The sequence below is a fragment of the Cnephaeus nilssonii genome, assembly GCF_951640355.1.
Source record: "Cnephaeus nilssonii genome assembly, chromosome: 2".
NCBI lineage: Eukaryota > Metazoa > Chordata > Mammalia > Chiroptera > Vespertilionidae > Cnephaeus > Cnephaeus nilssonii.
In genome coordinates this window covers 10,166,061-10,190,351 of record NC_137073.1, presented here as the reverse complement: position 1 = coordinate 10,190,351, position 24,291 = coordinate 10,166,061, and the positions used below count along the sequence as shown (strand labels likewise).

The 24,291-nt window shown below is 56.0% G+C and overlaps 2 protein-coding genes across 9 annotated transcripts in view; one reads left to right on the top strand and one right to left on the bottom strand.

Moving 5' to 3' along the window:
* ITGAL (integrin subunit alpha L) overlaps positions 1-15,733 on the top strand; it is a 34,185-nt gene extending 18,452 nt beyond the window's left edge. For 2 of the 8 annotated variants that reach the window (XM_079786053.1, XM_079786055.1), the window contains exons 18-31: positions 915-1,004; positions 3,057-3,110; positions 3,203-3,276; positions 3,530-3,671; positions 5,797-5,907; positions 6,034-6,113; positions 6,218-6,304; positions 7,686-7,761; positions 8,487-8,600; positions 8,822-8,878; positions 8,963-9,064; positions 9,437-9,532; positions 10,209-10,319; positions 12,153-15,733. In XM_079786053.1, the coding sequence (XP_079642179.1) occupies positions 915-1,004; positions 3,057-3,110; positions 3,203-3,276; positions 3,530-3,671; positions 5,797-5,907; positions 6,034-6,113; positions 6,218-6,304; positions 7,686-7,761; positions 8,487-8,600; positions 8,822-8,878; positions 8,963-9,064; positions 9,437-9,532; positions 10,209-10,319; positions 12,153-12,326 (1,368 nt within the window). In that variant the 3' untranslated portion in view covers positions 12,327-15,733. Of the gene's footprint in view, positions 1-914; positions 1,005-3,053; positions 3,111-3,202; positions 3,277-3,529; positions 3,672-5,796; positions 5,908-6,033; positions 6,114-6,217; positions 6,305-7,685; positions 7,762-8,486; positions 8,601-8,821; positions 8,879-8,962; positions 9,065-9,436; positions 9,533-10,208; positions 10,320-12,152 lie in introns of all 8 variants that reach the window. The other 6 variants (XM_079786050.1, XM_079786051.1, XM_079786057.1 and 3 more) reach the window with 3 other exon arrangements.
* Positions 15,734-17,964: 2,231 nt separating this feature from the next.
* Positions 17,965-21,003, bottom strand: ZNF768 (zinc finger protein 768). Its single transcript, XM_079760944.1, has 2 exons — positions 20,042-21,003; positions 17,965-19,747 (listed from the first exon to the last, which is right to left on the bottom strand). The coding sequence occupies exons 1-2, from the start codon at positions 20,124-20,126 to the stop codon at positions 18,255-18,257; spliced, it is 1,578 nt and encodes a 525-aa protein (XP_079617070.1). The 5' UTR covers positions 20,127-21,003; the 3' UTR covers positions 17,965-18,254.
* Positions 21,004-24,291: the final 3,288 nt, after the last annotated feature.

Genomic DNA, 24,291 nt, shown 5'->3' with positions numbered 1-24,291 from the left:
GTCTTCCTCCTCTTTAATGTGGAGGGTTGGTAGAAACTAGGTGAATATGATTTGAGTAACTTCAAGTGTCACGTCAGGCACTGTAACAACAAAAAGACTGAGACCCACCCCTGTTTTCAAGGAACTAGGCTATCCTATATAATAAAAGCCTAACATGCTAAGTGTCCAGTTGTCCAGTTGGCCGTTCAACCAATCAAAGTGTAATATGCTAATGATATGCTAAGACCACTCAACTGCTTGCTATGACATGCACTTACCACCAGGGGGCAGGCACTCTGACCTGTAGGTTAGCTAGTTGCTGGGGTCTGGCTGATTGGGACTGAGTGAGATGGGCCAGACATGCCCTGGAGCCCTGCTGCGGTTCCTCCCCGGCTGGCCAACCTGGTGGTCAGTGGCTCAGCCACAAGCCAGGCTGATGGCTGGCGCGCAGTGGCCCGCCTCTGTGGCAGCGCTAAGGATGTCCGACTGACGGCTTAGGCCTGCTACCAGTCAGACATCCCCTGAGGGCTCCTCGACTGCGAGAGGGCACACAGGCTGGGCTAAGGGATGACCCCCCCCCCCCTCCAATGCACGAAATTCTGGGCCTCTAGTTCTAGAATAGTCTTTTTTTGGTGCAAACTTTGATAAAGGTTGCCTAGAGCAGTTGGACAAAGATTCGGGGCTTCTGTCAGGACTCCATGGAAAAAAGTGCTGTGGTGGCTTAGCGGTGTCCGTGTGGAACTGGGGCTGAGGAATGTCACCTGGGCTGAGAAGGAACCCCGATGTGGAGTAAATGTATTCCTGTTACTAGTACGAAGACAACTAGTTACCAGCATTCCATCAGTTACAAAACTCAGACAAGGGGTGCAAAGGTTAAACTGGAAGTGTGGCAAAGGTTAAACTCTTGCCATAAGATGTATTCTTATCTCCCTCAGGTATGCATTCAGGACCTCATCTCTCCCATCAATGTCTCCCTGAACTTCTCTCTCTGGGAGGAAGAAGGGACACCGAGAGACCCAAGGACGGTAAGGAGACATCAGCTGGGGGAATTGCTAGCAAAGAGAGGAGAGTAGAAATTCAATTTAGCAACACTGTGTTATAGAGGAGTCTTGGTTTAAAGCAATAGAAACCAAATATGGCTTACTTAAGTAGGAGAGGAATTTATGGGAGTTTGTATTTAAGAGAAATTTGGAAAAGCAAGATTGGGAAGAAGAGGAATCTGGGTGGAGGCTCAAAGGCCTCTCCAGGGGAAGCAGTGATGGATGGACTCTTCAGGGCACACATCTCATTGGTCAGAACATAGTCACATGGTCACACCTGATTACAACAGGCTGAGAAACACATGTGGTCATGTGACCAGATTTTTTAAATGGAGGCTCTACTTTATTTATTTATTTATTTTTTAAAATATATTTTTATTGATTTCAGAGAGGAAGGGAGGGGGAGAGAGAGATAGAAACATCAGTGATGAGAGAGAATCATTGATCGGCTGCCTCCTGCACGCCTCACACTGGGGATTGAGCCTGCAACCTGGACATGTGCCCTGACTGGGAATCGAACCATGATCTCCTGGTTTATAGGTCGACACTCAGCCACGCCGATCGGGCTGGTGGCTCTACTTTAAAGGTAGATGGGGAGGGAGGATATATGGGGACAACCAGCACTCTGCCATTGGCACTAATTTTTGAAAAGCCAAAGTGTGTGATATAGGAACTCGGGGTAGAAAGGTGATCTGCGGTCACTATTGTCAGAAGAAGACTTTCTGGGGGAGGCGCCATTGCCTTTGGGTCCTGCCGAGTGAGTGGGCTCTGGGTAGGCGGAGAGAGGAGAGGCAGAGGGCACAGCATGAGGAAGGGTCTGGGGGTAAGTTCCAGGCAAATGGGAGGTGGGCTTGGCTTCTGGCAAAAGGACAACTGAGCAAGACAGAGGCCCTGACTGCCCACTTGGGGGCTGGCTGTGGCCCAGCGGGTGGTGGGAATCTGTATGAATGCTGAGGTTGGGTTGGAGCAGTCAGCAGAGGCTGCCAGGACCCCTGCCCCTCAAGGAAGTCAAGAGGCTGCTTGGCAGTTGACCTGGAAGCAGAGGAGGCTGGAATCTCGCTAGAACAGCGGTCGCCAACCTTTCGGACCTCACGCACCACCAGTGGCCCGCAGACCACCGCTTGGCGACCGCTGCTCTAGAACATACAACTGATAACCCATAAAATACTTCTAAGATCTCATTAGGCTCAGGATAAACTCCAACTCCCTCACAGGCTTGCAGGCCCAGGGGATGTGGGCGGGCCTCCCTGTCCTGCCCTCCGACACATGGCCCTGCACAGGCACAGCTCTCTGGCCTTGAGCCTTTGTGTGGACTGTCTCCCTCCCCCCCACCCCCTCCCTGTCCTTCACTGGGTCCCTCCTGCTCATCCTTTAGACTTCATTGGAGAGGCCATTCCTTCAGGAAGGCCCACCCCCACCCCCACGTGTGGGTGGGATTTCCTCCTACATGATCTAAAGACTCCCCTGCCCCCCCCCCCCATAACCCTGAGGATGCCAGGTCGTTTCTCCCACCAGGTTGGGAGGGCAGAGTGTGTCCATTTGGTTCTTGGTGCATGCCCAGTGCCCGGCATGGGGCCTGGCCCAGAGCGGAAGCTCTGGAAATGTTGCAAAAACTGACTTTGATCTAGAGAGCTGTTGTAGGGGCGCTGGGGGTCCCAGAGGGAGCACAGTAGCAGTCACAAGCTCGTGAGCCCAGAGGACATTCCTCCAGGGAAGGAGATGGGCCGGGAGGAGCTGTGCGGCTGCTTGGTCAGGCCTGACCTCCTGTCCAGAGAGGGGATGGACACCCTGGTCCGCAGCCCGCCCCCCCCCCCCTCCCCCCGCCCAGCAAGGAGCTACCACCAGAGGACGACTGCTCAGATGGCCTTGGGCTGATTCAGGGGGGTGGGCCCTGCCTGGGAGGGGGGTGCTCCGGGGAGGGGTGACCACAGCTGGCCCAGCTGAGCCCGAGCACGGAGCTCCTCCCTGCCCCTCCACAAGTGCTGATGCCTCACTAACCGCTCCTGTCTCCGCCCTCCCACTCCCCGTGTTCAGCAGGGCAAGGACATCCGGCCCATCCTGAGACCCGCCCCCCACTCAGAGACCAAGGAGGTAAGAGGGGAAGAGCGGCTGGCGGGGAGGCCAGCGCCAGGCCCTCCTGGGTCTGGGGGCCTGAGCCTCCCGGTCCTTTCTTGGCCTTTCAGATCCCTTTTGAGAAGAACTGTGGAGAGGACAAGAAATGCGAGGCAAACCTGCGGCTGTCCTTCTCCCCTGCAAGGTCTGTGAGGCTGCCCTCCGCCTGTTCCACCCGGAACACCCGCATCCGCACCCACCAGATGTGTTACCTGGGCCTCAGTTTCCTTCTCTGAGAAATGCCAGTCCCTGCGGCTCTCCTGTCAGGGTTAAACGAGGTGGCAGAGCGTCACGCCTGCTCGGAGCTCTTTGTGTGGGGTTATTTTTCTGGACTCCGCAGTGCCGAAAGCGCCGCCTCCGATCCGAGCCCGCTTCCTTTCCCCTGGTCTTCCCCCCAGATCCACAGCCCTGCGGCTGACCCCCTCGGCCAGCCTCGCCCTGGAGCTGACACTGAGCAACTCGGGCGAAGACGCTTACTGGGTCCGGCTCAGCCTGGGTTTCCCCTGCGGACTCTCCTTCAGAAAAGTGGAGATGCTCAAGGTGAGAGGAGGCCGAGCCCGCCCGGATTCCCGGCGTGTCCCTGCAGCTTCTGCCCCCTCTGGACACTCAGCAGCCAGGCGTGGGCAGCCGCATGCAGAGGTCTTCGGGCCACGTTCGGGTTCGCCGCCTGCTGGCCACCCTCAGGTTGTGTGGCCTGAGATACAAGGTTCCCCTCTCTGAGCCTCAGATTCCACCACCAACACATGGGGCTGGGGACACCCTCAGGGTAGTGAGAGGGTCCCGTGACAGAGGCTCTTGGGCCTGCTGAGCAAGAACATGCGCACAGGGTCAGTGAGACCCAGCTCCGCCCTCCTCCAGGTGACCAATGTGTTTTTGAGGCCTGGGTTGTCTTAAATACAACTTGTATTTTTAAAATTATGATTACAAAAGTAATACATGATCCCCACAGAAACTTGGGAATTATAGAAACGTTTAAAGAAGGTAATCACCCAGAAGGTAATCTACAACTCAGCAATTACTGCTTTGAATATTTTGGTATTTATCCTTCTGTTTATACATACAAATTGCATCATCATATATATATATATATATACACTAGATATACAAGAGGCCCGGTGCACGGATTCGTGGGGTCCCTCGGCCTGGCCTGCGGGGATTGGGCCAAAACCGGCTCTCCAACATCTCCTGAGGGGTCCCGGATTGCGAGAGGGTGCAGGCCAGGCCGAAGGACTCCACTGGTGCATGATCAGGGCAGGGAGGTACCGCGGGAGAGCTCCAGGGCATGTCCGGTCCATCTCGCCCAGTCCTGATTGGCCAGACCCCAACAGCAAACTAACCTACTGGTCAGAGCATCTGCCCCCTGGTGGTCAGTACACGTCATAGCGACTGGTGGAACTGTTGAACTAACAGTCAGACAGACACTTAGCATTTTAGGCTTTTATTATATAGGATTATATATTTTTATTGATTTCAGAGAGGAAAGGAGAGGGAGAGATAGAAACATCAATGATAAGAGAGAATCATTGAGCAGCTGCCTTCTGCACACCTCCTACTGGAGATTAACCCCTCAACCCAGTCATGTGCCCTTGATTGGAATTGAACCCGGGACCCTTCAGTCTGCAAGCCAACACTCTATCCACTGAGCCAAACCAACTAGGACAATTTATTTATTCTATATTTGTTTTTTACTAAAATGGCATTTCCCCCCATTTTTTAAAATGTTTTTATTGTGGTAAAATATATGTAATATAAACATTACCATTTTAACCATACAGTTCAGTGGTTTTGAGTACATTCATGATGTTGTGCAACCATCACCGCGATCTATTTGCAGAACTCTTTCATCATTTCAGAAGTTCTGCACCCTTAAGCAATAACTTCCTGTCCCCCCTTCTGCCCATGTGACTCTCATCTGCTTTCCATCTGAATTTGCCTATTCTGGATATTGCATATGAGTGGAATCATATACTTGTCCTTTTGTGTCTGTATGACTTCACTCAGAATAATTTGTTGAGGTTCATGTGCCAGCACGTGTAAGTTCATTCCCTTTTAAGGCTAGGTAATTTCCCGTTGCATGGATAGACCACACTGTTTCTCCATTCACCTGTCCGTGGACACTGGCCTTGTTCTTATACAGCAACATCCAGTGGCTCCTTAAGGGGCGTCTAGTGGAGGGACAAAGAACTGAGATGCGGAGTCAGACGGGCCTGTGCTCCAGGCCCTGCCAGACCCCTGCCAGCTTCCTCCGCCGTGAGACCTTGTGCAAGTCACTCAACTCCCCGCCTCTGTTTCCTTATCGAGTTCCCTCCCCCACCTGCGGCCCAAACCTGTTCCTCACAGAGTGTGATGACGAGGAATGGTGTTGCATTGCTTCCATCAAGCGCTTTAAAAATGGTTGCTGGACGTGTGGCTGTAAGAGCAGTGTAACACCCTCACAATATCCTCTGCACCACAATCGGCTGAACCATTCCTGCCTCTTTGACGGCTCGGTCACTCCCGGTGTTCCCTGTTGTAAATAGCTCGGCACTAACCCTCGCTGTGCCCTGTTCTTGGGCCCCACCCCTAAGAATGTGCCCTGAAAGGGGCAGAGCTGAGGGTCGGTGGCCTCTGGGGAACCCTTCGCCTTGGCCGCTAAAACACTCTTCCTCTCTCTCCTCACCCCCAGCCCCACAGCCAGCTACCTCTGAGCTGCGAGGAGCTGCCGGAGGAGCCCCAGCTTCTGACCAGAGGCCTCTCCTGCAACGTGAGCTCCCCCATCTTTAAAGCAGGCAGCTCGGTGAGTGCTCGGCCCGGAGCAGTGAGCCCTCCGAGGTGGCAGCCGCAGTGATGCGTTATGGGGCTGGATTGGGGGCTGTGGTGCCCCCGGGGCTCAGGCCTGTCCTCACCCGCCCCTCCCCGCCAGGTTGTTATCCAGGTGATGTTTCACACGCTGCTGAACAGCTCCTGGGGGGACTCTGTCAAGCTGCACGCCAATGTGAGCTGGTGAGCAGGCCCAGGCAGCCCACCCAGCCCTGCCCTGGACTCACCCTGCCTGCAGCTCAGGCCAAGCCCTGCTCTTAACGCGGCCTTTCCCTGCCCCGATGCAGTGACAACGAGCACTCGGGCCTCCTGGAGGACAACTCGGCCACCACCAGCGTCCCAGTCCTGTACCCCATCAACATCCTCACTGAAGAGTGAGTCTCGCCTCCCCACCCAGGGCCCAGACCTTGCCTCCCCAGCTGCCCCTCAAAGCTCCTCCCTGTTCCAGGGTCGTCCCCCCGCCCCCCCTCACCCCGGGGTCATTAGAATTGACTCCAGCTACAACCCAACAGTTTTCAACGCACAAAAGAGCGAAGGCCCTTTAAGAGCTCAGAGTCAGATCACCGTTTACTGAGGGAAGAAAAGGCACATGGAATGCCGACCTTCGCAGACCTTGTGCGGCACTGCTCAGCCCACGGCCCTCCCCGGGCTCTCGGCGCCTGGGGAGAGCTGTGCTCCCCATTTCACTGATGAGCAAGCGGAGGCTCAGAGGCCACAGCTAGGACGTACTGACGCTGGGGTCCAAGACCCCAGCCAAGCTCTTTAGTTCTCAGCTGTGCCGGGCGCCCTGCCTTGCTGCCCAGCGCTGCGGGCGGAGGTGAGAGAGAAGCTGTCACGTGGCTCCGCCCGCTCAGAGCCGGCGCTCAGATAACAGACGGACTCGTGCGCACGCGGGAGTGGTGGGTTCCGGGGTGTTGTGGGAGGAAGGGCCAGGGCGGTCACTAGTTGGATTTTCTCGTTTGCAGAAAAGGAGATGAAGCCAGAAAAGTGGGGGAGGGGCTTTTCGCGGTGGCTCAGCGAGACGAGATAAGGGCCAGGCCTGAGCCAGGTCTCTGGTGCTTGTGAACCAAATGCCAGACACAGTGATATGTCAGACGCGCGCTATGACATTAGAGCCGGAAAGGATGTGTGGGTGGAGGAGAGATGGAAGGGGCAGGGGACGCTGGGGCTTGAACCGGGGTCTGGAGCGTGAGGACCAGGCCAGGGAGGAGGGGGACATTCTCATTAGGGACAGCAGCCTGGAGAAGGCCTGGAGGCAGCCGGGCAGATCGGGGAGCAGGGAGCGGGCGACTCAGGAGACGGCAGGTCTGTGCGGGGCCAGCAGGCAGGCAGACCGGGACCTGGCTTTGGACCTGACCTTGTGGGGGCTGGGAGCCTCTGATGGGTTCTGTGTGGTGAGTGGCAGGATCCAGGGTGCTGTTAGGAAGGGAAAGGTGGGTGGGGAGGCAGCGGGGGGCTGGCGCACTTGCGTCGGCGATGAGCAGTGGCCAGCACAGGGAGAGCCTGTGAGGTGGGGTGTGCTGGGAGAACATGGCTCCAAAGGCACCCCCGGGTTCCGGTCCCGGCCCTTCCCCGCAGGACTCTGGGCAAGAGGCTGACCCTCCCACCAGCCTTCGTCTCCGAAGGGAGATAGCGGGGCGTTGTGAGGATTACGAGGTGCCAGCGAGGCCCCCACCAGTGCTGGCCACTCAAAGGCTTCCCGTGGCCCAGGGTGGCTGTCCTCTCCGCCTTCTACCTCTGCTCCTCTCTCCACAGCCAGGACAGCTCCACCCTCTACATAAGCTTCACCCCCAAGGGGACCAAGGTCCACCATGTCAGACACATCTACCAGGTATGAGCCCAGTGCGCAAAGGGCCCTGAAGGTCACATTTGTGCAGCCCCTGGGACCGAGGCTGCAGAGACAGCTAGGCGGGGTCTCGCCCGCGGGGGGTCCGGCCTCTGCGGCTCCCCAGCCCTTTCTGCGCTGTCACAGCCCCACAGCAGCCTTCCGGGTCAGCACAGGGAGCTCTTTTGTGCAAAAGGCACTCAGGAAATATTTCTCAAGTTAGGTCAACGCAGTTGCCAAAATGAGTCTTTCCCAAGCCTGGTTGTGCAAATAATTCTTGCATCTAGCCTTGTTAAATGTCATTCATGCTTTTGCTCATTCAGAAAATGACTCTTCTTGGGGCCTGTTATGTGCTAGTGTCTGTGCCGAGCAGTAGAGCACCGCAGGTGAAATAAACCGCAGCTCCTGCTCTCAGGAGCCCACGGCCCAGTGGAGACACTGACGCGCGAGCAGACCCGTGGCCATCCGCTGGGGGTGTAGAATCTGTGGGAGCACAGGCGTGGGAGGCGGCCCTGTTCTTGAGGCAAACGTTCAGGATGGTATCTGAGCAGCGACCTGCAGGACGTGGGAGGTCTGCCACGTGGAGGAGCAGAGAAGCACATGGGACCCGCACATGTCAGTGAGGACAGGGCGGGGGTGGTGCCCACAGCCTAACGAGTGGGCCTCAGCCAGTGAGGACTGGGCTTGTGGGGCATGAGGGTGGCTCAGCAGCCATTTGTCCTCTGGACCAGGTGAAGATTCAGCCGTTTGTCCGTGACCACAACGTGCCCACCCTGGAGGCCTTGATTGGGGTACCAGTGCCTCAGAGTGAAGGGCCCATCACTCACAGCTGGAATGTGCAGATGGTGAGTGCTGGCCAGAGGAGAGCGTGCCCAGGCGTGTGGGGGGAGTCAGAGAAGGTACAGATGCTGGGGAGGGGTGAGGAGGGGTGAGTCCTGCCCCACTCGGTGATGTCTGAGTCTGCCAAGGGCCAGGAGGAGAGAACCGGCATGCCCAGACCTGCCTTTGGGGTGGAGGGGAGGGCCGGTGTCCTCTCAGCTCTGGACTGACTGATCCTCATTCCTAGGAGCCTCCTGTCAACTGCTCTATTGAGAACCTGGAAAGGCCACCCAACGTGGCTGAGGTAGGGACATGCGAGTAAGGAGGGGGCTGGCAGCGTGCAGCGGGGAGGACAGGCGCTCAGTCCCCTGCTCTTCCTGATTCCCAGCAGCCTTGCTTGCCTGGAGCCCAGTTCCGCTGCCCAGTGGCCTTCCAGAGGGAGATCCTCGTCCAAGTGACCGGGACTGTGGAGCTGGTGGGGGAGATCAAGGTAGCGCTGCTGGAGAGACAGGAGGGATTGTGGGGGGGCGGGAAGGGCGGGGGGGGGGCTTGTGGGATGGGGGTTCTCACCTGAGGTCTTCCTGCATTTCCTGTTTTATCTTGAAAAGTCCCCGATGTTTACGCAGTTGCAGATGAAAGAGAACCATGATGTGTTCGAAGTCTGCAGGGCTGTTTTCATGGGTTCTTTATGGGAAAACTTCCCTGCCAGAGTGGGAGTGGCACACGGGCCCGCGGCTGGCCGGCTGCGATGCACCCGCTCGGACCCATTCTCCTCCGCCTCCCCCTGGAGTGGAGGTGGGGCAGGAGTCAGCGGGTACTCGGGCCTGTACCCGGCCCTGATGCCTTCCCGCCCCTCCCACAGGCCTCCTCCATGATCAGCCTCTGCAGCTCCCTCTCCGTCTCCTTCAACAGCAGCAGGCACTTCCACCTCCACGGCAGCAACGCCTCCCTGGCCCAGGTACCCTCCACCTCCGCACAGGCCCCGGGGGCAGAGGGCAGCGGAGAGGCCTGAGGGACGCAGGGCAGAGCTGGAAGTGGGCAGCCAAGGGGAGGTGTGGGCTTAGCACCGTGGGAACTCCCCACAGCAGAGCCACCAGCCTTGGCCAAGGCTTCCGTGGAAGCCGAGGGCTCTCACCGCCGCTGGTAGGCAAGCCGACCGCAAGGCCACCTGCCGAGATGCGTCAGGTCACGATGGATTTGGCGGCAGCTCGGCAAAGGGCCCACGCCACAGGCAGAGCATGACCCGAAGACGCTAAGGCGAGAGAGCAGCAAGGGCAGGGCCAGAGTTGAGGGGGGTGGGGCAGGCTTAAGAGCAGAAGGCAAGTTGCAGCTAAAGAGGTGAGCGGAAACGCTCTGGGAGGCTCTGCAGGCTGAGCTGCGATTCTGGCATTTTCTCCTGATTCTGGCATTTTCTCCTGGCGCTGAGGGGAGCCGCCTCAGGGGACTGTGGTGCCTGTTTGCCAGCTCACGCTGGTGGCCGCGGCGGGAGGTGTATGGAGAGAGGGCCTGGATCAGAGCCTGGTGTGACACCGTCCAGACTGGAGGTTCGAAGACCTAGAGACTGAGGCCAGATTCGCAAGACATCTTGGGGTCGGGGGCTTCTTCTCTGCACTCCCTCCTCTCGTCCTCCCCAGGTCGTCCTGAAGGTGGACGTCATATATGAGAAGGACATGCTCTATCTCTACGTGCTGAGCGGCACCGGGGGGCTGTTGCTGCTGCTGCTGATTTTCCTGGCGCTCTACAAGGTCGGAGCTAATAGAAGGATGGGCATGGCTGAGCAGACAGGCTGGGGGATGGGGACTGGCAGAGCCAGGGCGGAGAACGGCAAGGCCAGGGAGCATCAGCGCTTCGAAGGGTCTCAGCCTACTCCCTCCTTCTACAGATAAGGCCACTGAGGCCCAGAGAGCAAGAGAGACTTTCCCCCGTCCCTCCCCCGAGCCTGCCCAGGGCCGGGCTGGGGGCCAGGGAGAGGAAGAAGCGCTCGCCCACATATCCAGAGCCGGCGCTGGGGTGCAGAGGCGCGTGCCACAGCATGGCCCTGCCTCTGTGGGGCTCACAGTCTCTTGGGGGAGACACAGGGACACGTGACGGAGGCTCCCCTGCGGGGCCTGCGTGCTCCGGAGCCTGTGGCCCAGCAGCCTCGCGGAGGCCTCCCCGGAGAGGGGCCTGGGTTGGGATTGAAGGAGTGGGAGTTAGCCAGAGGAAGCGCGCTGGAGGGCAGGTGTTGCCTGTAAAACATGCAAATGTTCCAGGAAAGAACATAAAATTAAAGTTTCTTTCTATTGAACCCCCAGAGGGTTGTCATTAAAACAACCTTTTTGTTTCTATTCCATAGGTTGTGGTTTTGTTGTTAACGTGTGTGTATGTGTGAGCGTGAGAGAGAAATCAGCCGATGTGTGTGTATGTAGGAAACATGAATGGATTAGACTGTGTTACAGCCTGGGAGCTTGTATTATTCCCTGCTATTACACCTCGACGCCCTCCCATCTGAGCACAGTTATGTCTGCTTCTTGCTTTGTAACCAGTGGTTCCCTGCCCTCTGGGTGCCCCCGTTTATTTAACACGTTCTCTGCTGGTGAACATTTAGATTGTTTGTAACTTACGTCTGTTTCAAACATTACGACGGAAAAGGTTCTTGTTACCCACATCTTCGCACGCTGGTCCAAATAGTCTTTCAAATTAATTCCCAGCCCTGGAATTGCTGAGCCAAATAATATATGTGTTTTGAGCTTTCAACAGAGACCGCATGACACATACTAAGCGCTGTATAAGCATGGGCTCTTATTAATATTACTAGATGTTGTAATATGCACCCCAAGCCACCCACCTCAAGTATTGGTACCTGGCGTTTTTCTGAGCCGAAAGAATGAACCAGTAGCCCTAGCTCAGTGGTCGGCAAACTCATTAGTCAACAGAGCCAAATATCAACAGTACAACGATTGAAATTTCTTTTGAGAGCCAAAATTTTTTAAACTTAAACTTCTTATAACGTCACTTCTTCAAAACAGACTCGCCCAGGCCGTGGTATTTTGTGGAAGAGCCACACTCAAGGGGCCAAAGAGCCGCATGTGGCTTGCGAGCCACAGTTTGCCAACCACGGACCTAGCTGGTTTGCTGAGTGGATAGAGCATTAGCTTGTGGACTGAAGGGTCCCGGTCCAGGTTCGATTCTGATCTAGGGCACACACCTGGGTTGCGGGCTCAGTCCCCAATAGAATAAGGGCCATGCAGGAGGCAGCCGGTCAATGATTCTCATCATTGATGTTTCTCTCTCTCCTTCTCCCTTTCTCTTTGAAATCAATCTCTGTGTGTGTGTGTGTGTGTGTGTGTGTGTATGTGTGTGTGTATGTGTGTGTGTGTATATATGTGTGTGTGTGTGTGTGTTTAAGAATGAACCAGGAAACGTACAGCTTTTTAGCATTTGAAGAACCAGGTGTGGCGGACCCTCACCCATCCCTGGAGTGGACGCCACGTGTCCGTGGCTCTCGGGATTATTCACATAAAGAGTGCTTTCATGTTTGGCCGGGGCCAGCTGTGCTCCATGGACCGTCTGCTCACTCAGCCCTGGTCTCCCTGCAGGTCGGCTTCTTCAAACGGAACCTGAAGGAGAAGATGGAGGCTTCCGCCGATGCCGCCAATGGGATCCCTGGAGAAGGCCCTGGGCAGGTGGCGTCTGAGGAAGAGGCCAGGGACCCGAGCTGCGTGGATCTCCTCCCCAAGGAGGAGGCCCTGGAAGGAGGCGGCACAGACTGAGGCCCAGGCCTGGCGCAGAGGGTCCGGGACCGGACTTGGGGTGCTGGTGCCACTCTGCCTCTACCTGCACGTCACTGTGTCCTCTAGCCCAGCAGCCGCCAACCTTCCGGACCTCGCAGACCACCGGTTGGCGGCCGCTGCTCTGGCCAGTCTGCCCTCCCTCGGCCCCGGTTTCCGTCTTGAACGCGGAGCTCACTCCTGCCGGCCCCCAGGGACGGGGCGGGAAGCGGCCAAGGTGAGGCCTCGTGGTTACCGGCTGGTCCTGGCTTCTAAGCCCCTCCTAGCTTCCCCCTGGAAGAGAGCGCTGATCTAAATTTGGGGAAACTAGTGACACTCCCAGCCCTCACACCCACCTGCCCGCGGAGGCCTCGGGCTCCCAGAGCCTCGCCGGCTCTCCTGCCCGGGGCCGGCTTCCATTCCGCCAGAGAGATCTGACCTGTGTCACCGCTTCTGCTGCAAACCCTTGCGCTTTAGCTGGAGACCAAACTCCTTCCGGCGCCTTCCAGACCTGCCACGCAGCCTCAGGGTGCCCACGCCAAAGGGCCCCCCAACCCCGCCGCCTCCCCGCCCCTGGCAGAGCCCTCCCACCTCCCTGCTAAGCTCCAGTTACACCGGCCTTCTCTCCCGAGCTTTTTCCTGCCTCTGCCTTCACCCAGCCTGCTCTCTGCCCGCACATTCCCCCCTCTCTGCCCGGCTGGCTCTCATCAGTCTTCAGTCTCATCTCTCACATCCCTTCCCCAGGGCAGCCCGCCCCTGACTCACCTGGGTTCCCACATCCTGCGCGCTGCCGCTAGCCTGCAATTGTCCATCAGAGCAGGGATCCCACTTGTTCATTGTGAAAGGACTTCTTTCATATCCGTGTCTCAGATCCAGCAGTGAGCTCCACGGGTAGGGACCGTGCCTTGGAGTCCCTGGTGATATCACAGGGCTAGACACGCAGTAGGTGCTTGACACAATGTCACTCAGTTAGTGAGGGAGCCTGTGGGAAGATGGAGGAAACGTTTGGATGGGTCTGTGGCATCCCTCTTAAGGCTCCGTCTTCCACAGGCGCCTACTCCACAGCCCCGCCAGGACTCGGTCACACCCCCACCCACACCCCCTGTGAGACTGAGCTCAGGGGTGGGGACCCGGCTCCCGGTGCCAATAAATGGGAAAGTCTGTCCAATTTGGTGATGTTTCTGTGCTGGTGCCACGTTCCAGCCCGGCTCATTAAGTGAACATTTCTCAACCCTTTCACTAAGTGGGACCCAAACAGCGCGCTCGCTCTCTCTCTCTCTCTCTCTCTCTCTCTCTCTCTCTCTCTTTATCTCTATCTCTGTCTCTATCTCTATCTCTATCTCTCTTTCTGTGAGGACCCTAAGACTGACCTGCACCTGCTATTGTGGGCTAGTTCAAAAGAGAAGCAGAGACACACAGGAAGGGAGGAAGCTGGGGAAGCACTGACAATTGACCAAGAGGTGAGAGGAGACTAGACTCTCCCTTTTGTAAAAGCCCTGAGGCCCCTCCTTTAGACTGGACAGAGGGGCCGGGCACTGCTGCCCCCTCGTGGTCCCTTTAACGGCCAGGAATATCTCAGAACTACTGAAAGGACTTTCTGTAGGGGAAGCCTGTCGGGTTGTGCTCACGAATACGATATTTCTTTGAATGCTTTGTGTCATACTCTGTTCTGTGCTCCGAGCACCTGGGATGAACGTGCCCTCAGGAAGCTTCGCTCCATCGAGAAAACAGTAAAAAAGGGGAAATGTGCTTCCAGGTAGCGATAGGGCCGTGAAGGGATACCCAGTTAGAGGGTGAGGGAGAGGGTCCTCTTGGATAGGTGGTCAGGAAAGTCTCCCTAAAGAGGTGATATTCTGTGAAGGGGGCGGGGGGGTTGTCGATATTTGCATCCAGGTTGGAAGCAAAAAAGCACAGACGATCTGGGAGGCTTGCCCTGGCCGGTGTGGCTCAGTTGGTTGGGTGACATCCAGTGCAACAAAAGGTTGCTGGTTCGATTCCCGGTCGGGGCACATGCCCGGGGTTTCGAGCTCAGTTTCCAGTAGGGGGAGAGCAGGAAGCAGCCAATCACATCGGTGCTTCTCTCTCTCCCTTCCTCTCTAAAAAGAAAATATTTTTTAAATTAATTGTTTTAAAACGATCTGGAGGCTTAGTTCAGGACCAGACCTCCCACCTCCCATCATCACCCCCAGATCTCCCACCTCCCTTGCCAGCACCTGTCCTCGCAGATCTGTGTGTCCTTTCCCGCCCTGTGCCTTCGCACATGCTGTTCCCTCACCAGCATGTGCAGTTCCACCCCTTTTCCAGCCATGAAAACCCTCCGACTTCAAAGCTTGTCTCAACCCCACAATTCCTGGACAGAAGTACCCAGCCCACAGCACGTGGTTTATACCTCACTGGGGCACATAGCACTGACTGTGTGAGCTCCTGTCTCGAGAGTAGGAGGTTCTGGAAGGCAGGCCTCAGGCCTCACTCAGATATGTTACCAACACTGACCGCTCACCAGGGCTGGCACAAAGGAAGCGTTCAGTGTGGCCCTCAAATGTTTTGGTTTCAGGACCTCTTTATACCCTTAAGAATTATTGAGGATCCCCAAAGAGCTTTTTTTTCACATGGGTTACATCTAGTTGCATCCAGTGAAGAAATTAAATGGAGAAAAATGTAAAGCATAACACCCAAGCCTACATGCCACACAGCACATGTGAGTGAGGGCATCTGCCATGACGAATCATGCGGCCTCTAGGAAACACTCGGCTCATAGGAGAGAGACGGTGACAAAGTAAGTGACATCTTAGTGTTGATACAAAATGAGGCAAAACCCAGTCAGCCCCGGGTCTGAATCCTGCTCTGATGTGTGACGTGGAGCAATTATCCTCTCTGGGACTCATTTCTTCATCTGTAAAATAGAAATAACTGTACAGGGTGGGCAAAAGTAGATTTGCAGTTATTTGTATGGAAAATAATAATACAAGAATAAACTCTGTGTTTCACATACTCAAAACTGTACACCTACTTTTGCTCCATCTCAGAGCTGTTAAGAGCATTAAATAGCACTTGTAAACTGGGGATCACTGTTCCTAGCCCATCAGTGCCTGATAACAGTGGGCAGAAGTGGTGGTTTAGATGTGCAGGATGGTGTGGTAAAAGCAGCATCCTGGACCGAAAGTCAAGACAGCTGCTGTTGGAGTTCTGGCTCTCCCACCGTGATCTTGGGAAGACGCATGCTCTTCCTGGGTCTGGTCTGCCCCACCTGGGATCTGGAGGTACCTCGGGAATTGTCACAAGAGAAAGGGGTGGGGGCTGAGCAGCTGAGCCCCACCCTCATTTGATCAGCTTTTATATACTAACTAGAGGCCCAGTGCATGAAATTCGTGCATGGGGGGTTCCCTCAGCCCAGCCTGCATCCTTTCCAATCCGAGACCCCTTTGGGGATGTCCGACTGCTGGTTTAGGCCCGATCCCTGGGATCGGGCCTAAACCAGCAGTCGGACATCCCTCTCACAATCCGGGACTGCTGGCTCCTAATTGCTCACCTGCCTGCCTGCCTGATCACCCCTAACTGCCGCCCCTGCCAGCCTGGTTGCCCCTAATTGCCGCCCCTCTGCTGGCCTGGTCGCCTCTTACTGCCCCCTGCTGGCCTGGTCGCCCCCAACTGCCCCCCCTGCCGGCCTGGTCGCCCCACACAGCCTGCTGTTCAGTTGTTTGGTCATCCCTCACTAACGCCCCTGCCAGCCTGTTCGCCCCATGCAGCCTGCTGCTCAGTCATTTGGTTGTCCCTCACTAACCACCCATTTGGCCTGGTCATAGGCAGCCATCTTGTGAAAGTGTGAGGGTCAATTTGCATGTTACCTCTTTATTATATAGGATGTTCTGTGCGTACAAGCTACTTTATCAATTAAGCACCACAGGCACCGTGCCCAGGGCCTCCCAGCTTAAAAGGGCATGAACATGTTTGGAAGCTGAAAAAAGAATTAACTCCAAAATATGAAAATTAAATTGTGTAATTGAAATAAATGCTGAAGTAATGTCTTCAAATGTAGTATTTCAGGTAGTGAAATGCAGCTCTATGTATATACTTACATATGTGAACTATATTAAGTATAGGAGTCAGAGTATTTTAATATTTGAAATTTTGTATGGTAGGGTGTCTGTACAAAAATGTGCATAACGTTTATAAAGATCTTTAAAAGACTGAGATTTTACTTTAAGGGTTCTACTTCCAAAAATAATGGAAACTTTGAAAACCACTAAACACAACCAAACTCTACTGAACCACATGATCTCTAAGGCCCTTTCCAGAGCTTGCAGATCATGAGAGGCCAGACTGAAATGTGCTTGGAGAAGTGGTTTACTCTTGACAAGTTATAAAGCCCTGAGGATGGGCATGGGGGTGGTGATGATGTCAGGATCCTGAGGCCCTGGAAACCTTATAGAGCAATGACTCCCCACCTTGAGGCCAAGCTGGGGACAGGTGGAGCCAGGCGGACCTGGTCTGAATGTCTTATCTGCCTCTTAAGTCACAGAGTGACTTTGAACAGGCCACTTAGTTCTGTGAGCTCCGTTTTCCTAATCTGTGAAATAGAGTAAATAAACCTTCACAGGGCACTGTCAGGCCCTTAGCAGGAGTTCATCTCAAGATGTGCCTAGCAGCCAGGTGACTCCCCAAGGCATGGCCTATCCCCTCAGCTAAGGTATCACAGGCCACCCCCACCCCCACCCCCATCCCCAATCACTGATGGCACCAACTTCTCATCCTTTCCTAAGGAGCCAAGTGTTAGGAGTGCTGAGGCTCAGATGGAAAGTAGGATAAAGGTGGCGTGGTAACAGGGTGATCCCACGGAAAGGTACAGGGGTCCTAAAAAGGAGGCAGAGCTGTGGCAAATCAGGCCAGCCTGGTGGGAGGGTCTTAAAAGCTGACATCCAATCCTCGTACTGGGTCCAATACAAAGACCCCTATGGATGGGGTTGAAACTTGAAGTTCTGGTCAGAGTCAGGATCTGCACAGAGTGGTGGCTAGAGGTGGCAGCTGGTGGGGTGTGGGGTGTGGGGTGTGGGAGTGGGGGTGGGAGAGCGGCACAGCTGGGGAGAAATGGTGCCCAGGCTCCATGCCCAGATATGAGAAGCAGGGTCTGTTTCTGGCCCAAGGGCAGACGCTCCCTGTTTGGGAAGAGGGACAGCCACCAAGTGTGAGGCTTTCTCAAACCCACAACAGGCCCCCTCTGTCTGTGCAGCATTCAAAGCATGGAAGATGACTTGGGCAGATACGGGCAAGGCACTTCTCCTGAGCCTCTAAGAGCAGTGAAACCCTGACTGTAACACACTTCCCAGACACGGCCCTCTGGCTTCACCGGCTCTTCACAGCATGACCTGGTGCCTCCCACTGCCCGGGGCACTGTCCGCGCACACATTTTTAAGGACAAATCTCTTTAACCACATAGAGGTTTTTATTGAACTCAAATTCAGGGGCTCCAAAGCCTGAGGAAGACAAGGGAGACTGGGGTTTGCACTCAGAGGCCCGGGCCCCACTCTGGGCTTCACTCCCCATCCCACCTCCCCTCACCCCTTCCTGACTCAACAAGGGTCTCAGTAGCTACGGAACTAAGCTACCCCACTCTAATTAAGTAACCCCCCCTCTCCCTCCCCCATCTAGCACTTTGCCAAGCAGGCGGACACGAAGGGGCATGCTGCTGCTGAGGCCAGCTCTCCGTTGACCTCTTTCTGGATTCTTCCAGAGCCTCCTGCTGCCTGTTTGGCCTACCTCCAACCCCTCATTACCCATTTCCCATAAATCTCCAGGGCATATAATTGTCTCCTCCCTAGCCCCCTCTCCTCCTAGAATCCTCCACTCCTCCAGCTTTCCCACTATTCTAAAGGCTTCTCCAGCTCCGTCCCCTCCTCGTCTGCCCACCACAGCCCCGCCCGACAGGGCCCCAGGTCAGCGACGGCCAGCGGCGTGGGTTCGCTGGTGGCGGATGAGGTCGGAGCTCTGCGAGAAGGCCTTTCCACAGTCATCGCACTTGTAGGGCCGCTCCCCGCTGTGGACGCGGTGGTGCTGCAGCAGCGTGGAGGAGCGGCAGAAGCCCTTGCCGCACACAGCACACCTGTAGGGCCTCTCGCCTGTGTGGGAACGCTGGTGCTGGATCAGCGTGGAGGAGCGGTTGAAGGTCTTCCCGCAATCTGGGCAGCTGTAGGTGCGGCCTGGCAGGTGGGTGCGGGCGTGGATGGCCAGCACGGAGCTCTGACCGAAGCGCTTGCCGCACTCGGGGCACTTGAAAGGCTTCTCGCGGGCATGGCTGCGGGCATGGGGGATCAGTGCCGAGCGCTGGGAGAAGCTCTTGCCGCAGATGCCACAGCTGAAGGGCCTCTGCCCGGTGTGCACCCTCTGGTGACTGCGCAGGGATGAGTTCTGGCTGTAGCATTTGCCGCACTCAGGGCAGCTGTAGGGCCGCTCGTGGCTGTGAGTGCGCTGGTGCCGCAGGAGGTAGGAGCTGTCTCCGAAGGCCTTGCCGCAGTGAGGGCACTTGTAGGGCTTCTGACCAGAGTGAGTGCGCTGGTGGCGAAGCAGGTAAGAGCTGTCGGCGAAGGCCTTGCCACAACGGGGACACTTGTAGGGCCGCTCCCCCGTGTGGGTGCGCTGGTGCTTGATGAGGTCAGAGCTCTGAGAGAAGGCCTTGCTACAGACCTCACATTTGTAGGGCTTTTCGCCCGTATGGATTCGCTGGTGCTGGATCAGGGTGGAGCCCCGGCCGAAGCTCTTCCCACAGATGCCACAGATGTTAGGCCGAGGGCCCTGTCCACCCCTGGCCCGGCCACCCCGTCGGCCTGAACCCCGCAGGGTTCCTGTCAGGCCCAGAGGATTCTGGAGCATCTCAAACTGGGGTGTAGCCAGCAGGGCCCCTGTGGGCATCTCAAAAGGTGGCCCTAGGGGAAGGCCTGCTGTGGGCTGCTCCCCAAACCCCTGTGTGAAGGAGTCCAAGGGATGGCCTCCCAAGGGGATGCTCAAGGGATTCTTTTCCTCGGGATTGAGAAGCATCTCTGTACCTTCCTGGAATTTGGAACTTTGAGCTTCAAATTCAGGGCTTTGGGTTTTGAACTCAGGGCTCTGGGATTCATATCCAGGGCTCCGGGGTTCATACCCAGGGCTTTGGGGCTCATACCCAGGGCTTTGTGGTTCAAACTCAGGGCTCTGAGAATCTGAATCAGGGGTTCTGGGTGCAAATTCAGGGCTTGGGGGCACAAACCCAGGGCTTCGGGACTCAAAACCTGGGCTTTCAGGCTCAAACCTGGGGCTCTGGGGTTCAAACTCTGGGCTTTGTGACTCAAACCCAGGGCTCGGGGGTTCAAGCCCAAAAGGTATCTCTTCGACCTCATAGTCCCCAGTGCTTTCTTGCTGAGAAATTTCCTCTTCCTCATTCTCACGCATGTTGCCTGCAGGATCAGAGAATTACAGAAAACCCAGATTGTGTGGAGCCTGGAAGGTCGCTGGGTCCCACCATTAACTAGTTGCACAAACGTCTCCCTGCTCCTCAAACATGGTCGCTGGCCCTTGTGCAGGTGCTGAAATTCCCACCTTCCCCACCGCAAACCCAGGACACCCGGTCCCCGCCCCCACCTCCTCCAAGTCCCAGGTGTCCAAATCCCCCATTCCCTTCCCCACCCACGGACCACAGCCCCCTCTCCCGCTCCCAGGCACGCTCCTTGGAGGGGCGCTCCCTCCCTCACCTTTGAGGGACCCTTCGGGCCCCACTTCGTCAGGACTTTGCACATCCCGGGGTTCGAGGCCCCACGGCGACGCCTCCCGTTCCATCCCCGCTGGCTCCCAGTGCGGCGGCGGCGGCGGCGATGGCGGAACGATCCTGCGACCCGGCCTGAGTGCCCTGAGACCCAGGCCCTCGCCGCCCGCCCACTCAGCGACGCCCAGGGGACCCGGCTGCCCAGCCCCAGCCCCCAAGGCCGGACGTCTTGACCCTGGGCCTCTCTGGCCGGCCGGGCCCCTCCCCTCCCCTCCCCGGGGCCCCGCCTCCACCCACAAGGTCTCGGCTTGCTTCGGGGCCCTCACAGGCCCCCACGCGCTGTGTCCTCGGAGACGGGGGGGACTCCACGACTAGCCCTGCTGCCCCCAGGCCCGGCTCCCCGCCCGAGACCCCGCCGTCCGGCCCCCAGCCCCAGGCTGGGCTGCGGCAGCCGACCCCTCCCCCCGCACAGGAAGTGTCCGTCCGCGGCCAGTTTCCCCCGGTGGCTAGCGCCGCGGCCTCTCTAGGAGCGGCTGGCGGTGGAAACTCGTTGGCTTTAACCCTGGGCTGGATGGCCCCGGCGTTGAGGTGGGCGAGGACGAAGCACCCTGGAGCCGGCGGGAGGGGCTGGGGCAGTTTGTGTGCCTGTGTCCTAGGTCTCCGTCCGTCCGGTGGTCTGTCTGTCCTTCTGCTGGGCTCTGCATCCGTCAGTGACTGTGGCCAAGGGCGAGGTGACAAGCGAGACCAAGGTCAGCGAGAAGGAGCGACGCTTCCCGGCGCCAGCGGGGGCGGTGTCTGCTCCCCTCGGTCTCGGGCCTCGGGGTCAGCTCCGGTCGCGCCTCGGAAACCTGGGCGGGCCCCCGCCCCTCCTTGAACTCATGGAAACTCTGGGACACCCCCACACTCCCACGAGAATTCCTCTACCCCCCGCCGGCGTGCCTGCCCCCACGCCTCCCTGCTCCCTCCTCCCTGCTCCCAATTTCCACCCTCCCTACCCCGGTCCCGCTGGGCTAGGATCGTTGCCAAGGAAACAGCTCCGCCTCGGGTTTCCAGAGGCACCGCCCCTACCTCTCAGAGAGCTCAGTGATTGGCCAGCAGAGCCCGTGCTCTCACCGCCCGCCTCCTCCCGCTACCCCAGCTGCGCGGCGTTAATGGTCGCCGGGGAACGCGAGGCACCTTTCTGATTGGCTGGAAGGTGCGCAGGCTGGCCCCCCTTCCCCGTCCGACCAAAGTGCCTGCGGGAAGAGTGGGCGGGACCTGCCTGGCGTCTCCCCTCGAGCTGGGCCTCTGCTTTCAGAACTCTTCCTGCCCCCGGTTTCCCTTCATGTTTTATCTTTCGGAAGCATGAAAGCCTAGAGAAGTGAGGACAGACACCCTTCCTCCCGGGTCTCCCCGCACTCTGCCAGCGCTTTCCTGAAGGAGCCCGTTGGGGACCCGCCCTCCGAGAGGAGGCTGCTTTCTTTGCAATCACCCTGCCTCTCCCCTCCTCCCCGAAGCCTGAGTTTAACTCCGTCCCTGGGAGCCTTAGTCCACGGTTCCTGGGCTTTCTCACAGGGAGGCAAGGATCGTGTGGGAATTTCTTCCAGGTGAGGGTGGAAGAGTGATAAAGTTCGGAGTGGAAGTGGACAGAGGGAACCATCTGGCCTGTAAGTTGGCTAAGAACTTTCCAGTCCCTTCTTGGAGAGAGGCTCGTAAAGAAAGGAAGCCTGAGAAACCCTGCCCTAGGTGCAGCTTTGAATCAAGGGGGAAAATGACCCTAGAAGACAACAGGATCCAGTTCTTGTTTCTTGCTGCTGAAAACTAGTTTGGTCGCCTTCTTGGTAGCTGGAAAGCCACGTTCTCTCTCTGTGAGTGATGCAGGAGCCATGCTTGGTGTGTGTTTCTTGCCTTCCCAAATAAATGAACGGAAGAAGCTGGTGAGGAGGAAGATGGCATCTTCCATTCTCCTGAAAAGAGGTGAGAACAGAATTTGGAGAATTCCAAGTGGTAAAAGGCTGGAGAGAATTATCTCAATAGAGGCCTACAAATAGAACCACTGATACCTTCCTACAAACAAAGCGGGCATACTTTCCTGCCCTCCAGAGCAACAGCTTCCAGCTCCGTGCCGCTCTCCGTCCCAATGTCTGTCTGCCCTGAAACCTCTTTTAGGATGAACACCTACAAGTGCACTGATTGGGAAGTGCTGGACCTGGGATACCCCCTGGTCATCCCCAAAACACTCACACCAGTGAGAGACGAGTCTCCTTCATGAGACTTTCTGACCTGTTCACCCACCAGAAAACTGACACAGGAGAGCAGCCGCTCTGCAGAGTGAGTAGCAGAGATTCCAGCCATGGGTCTGACATGGCCCATGGCCTGTGCTCTTCACAGCGAGGCTAAAGCCCACATGGAGCAGAAGTCGGTCCAGGGCTTCAGGCTGCCCAGGCACCATCATTGCCACGTGGAAATTCATTCTCACTAGTGCCTAGGCCAGTGGTCGGCAAACTCATTAGTCAACAGAGCCAAATATCAACAGTACAATTGAAATTTCTTTTGAGAGCCGAAAACCGACTTCTGGGCATGGGCCACAAAGTTTCAATCGCACTGTACGTACACGCCTGCACGTGGTATTTTGTGGAAGAGCCACACTCAAGGGGCCAAAGAGCCGCATGTGGCTCGCGAGCCGCAGTTTGCCGACCACTGGCCTAGAGGAAGAGTGGCCGGCTGGCTTCCAGGCAGCCTCCTCTAGCACCAGACCTGTCTATGCAGTAGGCTTTCAAGAGGCAGCCAGCCCCCGTCTGCCACCCACAGAGCGAGAGGCTCCAAGCACAGGAAAGCCTCTGATGACGGTTCCCACTTGCCCCAACCAGGGTGCTAATCCAAGGTTGGAGCCCCCTGGCCTTGTCCTACCACTGGGTGCTGGTGAGGAGCCTGCGTGTGTCCCAAGGTGGGCAGCCACTTTCTCCACATCATCATCCCCTGGTGTGCTCCTGCCCTCTCTTTAAAATCACTAAATTAACAGAACCAGGGCCTGCAGCTCCCCAAGGGCCTGGGTCAGGCTCCTCTCCCAGGCCAGGCGGCTCCATGGCCCTGAGTGTGGCCCCCTCCCTGGGGAGGCCTCAGCACGTCCTGGAAGAGGACGCCCCGCGCTGGTGTCGCGTCTTTCAGAGGCTCAGCGCCCTCAGCTGCTTCGCTGCCAACTCGCGGGGAAGCCGGCGCCCTCGAGAGCCACACGTCCTCGCGGTGGAAATGAAGCCTCGAGAGAGGCGCCAGTCTACTTGACGACTTACATAAACATTTCTCCTTCCATCGCTCCCATGGAGACACCATGACCGCCATGGATCGAAGCAGATGAATGTTGCTGCGGCTCTTTGGGCTGTTGTCTCCTACGTGGTCGCAGACATGGAGGAAATGCTGCCGAGGTCCCAACAAGAACCAGAAATAAGGCACTTTGCCCTTTCTAGTCAGGAATCCTGGTCTCCAGCTTCAGGAAGCCCCTCTTCACCCAACAATGTCATCTGATTCATTTTCAAAGAATACATTTTTTCATACTATTATTACATTTTCTGATACTGTCCACATCCTCTGTTTATAAAATAAGGAATGATTCATAAAATCAATATATGGCAGGGATCACAGTGGAGGCATTTCTTTATACCACCTGTAAAAAATATTATTTCTACTTTTAAAGTAGAATACTGGATTAGAAATTCTCTAATTTTTATAAGTGTATTTATGAACATTAAATCAGATATGTGACACTAAAAATAAATAAATAAATAAATAAATAAATAAAATAAATTCAGAAGAAGTACACAGGAAGAGACCTGCCCAGCACAGACCCCTTTGGCAAGAACAAAGGAAATGGTCTTGTGTCTAGCTAGGTCATCCCCTGACCTAAGATTTGACACAGGCCCTGAGACCAACCCCTCCTCTTACAAAAGCTAAGAGCAGCTAGAAAATAACATTTCGTTCAGAGCAGTGGTTCTCCAAGTTTAGCAGGCATAAAATTCCATCCCTGGAATAATACTTTAAACAATAAAGAACTTAACTTTTTAAAAAAGCCAAATTGAAAATATAAAGAGCATTTTTAGAAAAAATATAAATTAAGTTGTATTATAGTAAATTTTATTAGGTTAAAAAATCTAGTAGACATGTAGTACTCTAAGCTCCCATCAGTCCTAAATTAGATACTTATAATTTCATTTTCATATGGATAAAGTACCTTACCAAATACTTTTAAGGCTAAATAAAAAATGT